Source organism: Plasmodium reichenowi, chromosome 13, assembly GCF_001601855.1.
Source record: "Plasmodium reichenowi strain SY57 chromosome 13, whole genome shotgun sequence".
Classification (NCBI taxonomy): domain Eukaryota; phylum Apicomplexa; class Aconoidasida; order Haemosporida; family Plasmodiidae; genus Plasmodium; species Plasmodium reichenowi.
The window spans coordinates 1302160-1304215 of record NC_033658.1 but is presented as its reverse complement, the minus strand read 5'-3'; the positions used below and the strand labels follow the sequence as shown (position 1 = coordinate 1304215).

The 2056-nt window shown below is 18.0% G+C and overlaps 1 protein-coding gene across 1 annotated transcript; it reads left to right on the top strand.

Moving 5' to 3' along the window:
* Positions 1–36: 36 nt before the first annotated feature.
* On the top strand, positions 37–1374 carry PRSY57_1333000 (hypothetical protein; the record flags this gene model as incomplete). The annotated part of the gene is made up of 1 exon (XM_012909263.1): positions 37–1374. The coding sequence occupies one exon, from the start codon at positions 37–39 to the stop codon at positions 1372–1374; it is 1338 nt and encodes a 445-aa protein (XP_012764717.1).
* Between the last annotated feature and the right edge of the window lie 682 nt (positions 1375–2056).

Here is a 2056-nt window from a genome sequence, read left to right as displayed (position 1 = left end):
GTAAATGCTTTAAACATTCAATAAAAAAAAAAAAAAATGCCTGTTATACCAGAATGTTGTATTTGTAGAGTTAGCTTAAAAAATAATTTATGTGTAGAAAAGAATTGTGGTAATATTTTTCATTACAACTGTATGATAAAATGGATGGAGCTTCAAAAGTCCTGTCCATTGTGTAAAAGTTCGTGCTGTAAGAAGAATTTATTATCTATCCATTATGAAATAAATGAAGAGAATAAAATAAAAATTGATGAAAATATTTTAAATAAAAGCAAAGATGAGTTATATGAAGAGCTGTCGAAATACGAAGCGGATTTAATAAAGACACAAAATGAAAATGAAAAATACGCTTTAGAAATTTTAACATTAACAAATAAAAATAAAATATTAAGTGAAACAGTTAGTAAAAGTAATGTAAAAATTAATGAAGGGAAAATTGAAAAAGAAAAATTAAAAGATTTAAAAGATGAATATTTAAAAGATAAAATATTATTGACAGCCAAAATTGAAGAATATGAAAAAGAATTGAAAAAATATAAATTAATTGAAAACTTTTTAGAAGATTTAAATAAAGAAGATTTGAATAGAATAAATTTATTGTTTGGATTTAATATATTATCTATAAGTGAACAGAAAAATGTTATACTTAATTATATAAAAAATTGTATGACGAAAGAAAAAAAAAATGAACAAATAATAAAAGAATTAAATGAACAAATTGTCGAAAAGGATAATCAAATTCAAAATTTTAAAGAAAAATTATATAAATATAAATTAAATGAAGAAATTAATGATAGTAATGAAAATAAATTATCAAATGATGAAAAGGATACTAAACCAATTAAAATTAAAAATAAAATAATTAGACGAGTTGCTACCTTAGAATCTAAAAGAAATCGTAATAGATTTAGATATAGTCATAACAATAATATTATTAGTAGTAATAATACGAATCTCTCAAAATCGAAAACATCTAATGACAATATTTTATCAAATAATAATTTAGATTTTATCAATTTTATCGATAATAAAATTAATAATTCAAATTCTCTTGAATCTATACAAACCACACCAAAAAGAAAAAAATTCCATCCCATCGAAATAGACTTATTAAGAAATAAATCGGTTGATAAACTTTTTAGTAATCTCATCGACAAAAATTTTGAACAACAAAAAAAAGAAAATTTTGAATTATATTCAAATAAAACAGAACCGTGCCCTACACAAAACAATCAAAGCACATCAAAAGCACAATTATTACCAAGATCATCATTAAAAGTACATGAGAATAAAAAAACAAGCAGACATAGAAAAAGGAAATCCTTAAATTCACAATCAAGCAAAATAACAGACTTTTTTAAAAAAACAATGAATTAATATTATTTTTAAAAAAGAAAAAGAAAAAGAAAAAAAAAAATTTAAATGGATGTTATATATGTTTTGTAAATACGATACAAATATATATAAAATATTATATATATTTTTTCATTTGTTATTTTATGTTAAACTAAAAATATATATAAGCCCTTTTTATATTTTATTTTTTTTTTTGTATCATTGTTTCAATATAATTTTTTATGTACCAATAAAAAAATAAATATATATGAAAATATAAATATATATATATATATATATATATATATTAATTTTATCTTTAATATAATTCATATTTTTTTCTTTCATTATATCTTGCCGGATCATAATTTTTTTTTTTTTTTTAATATTTGTCTTTGAAAAAAACTTATATTCATAAATTAATATTCATTATGTTACAATTTAGAATTTATAATTCTTTTATTTTAATTATGGTATTTCATTTTTATTACATAATTTCTTATTTATGTATGTCTTGTTTTTGTAATATATATATATTAATATATTTATATTTTTACTTCTTATATAAAAAAAAAATTTTAATTTTATTTCATAAAATATTTGAATTATAAATTTAAAAATAGCTAGTTTTCCTTTTATCTTAATGGAAAAATAAAGACATGGTTACAAAAATGGAAAAATTGATAAAAAAAAAAAAAATAAAAAAAAAAAAAAAAAAAAAATA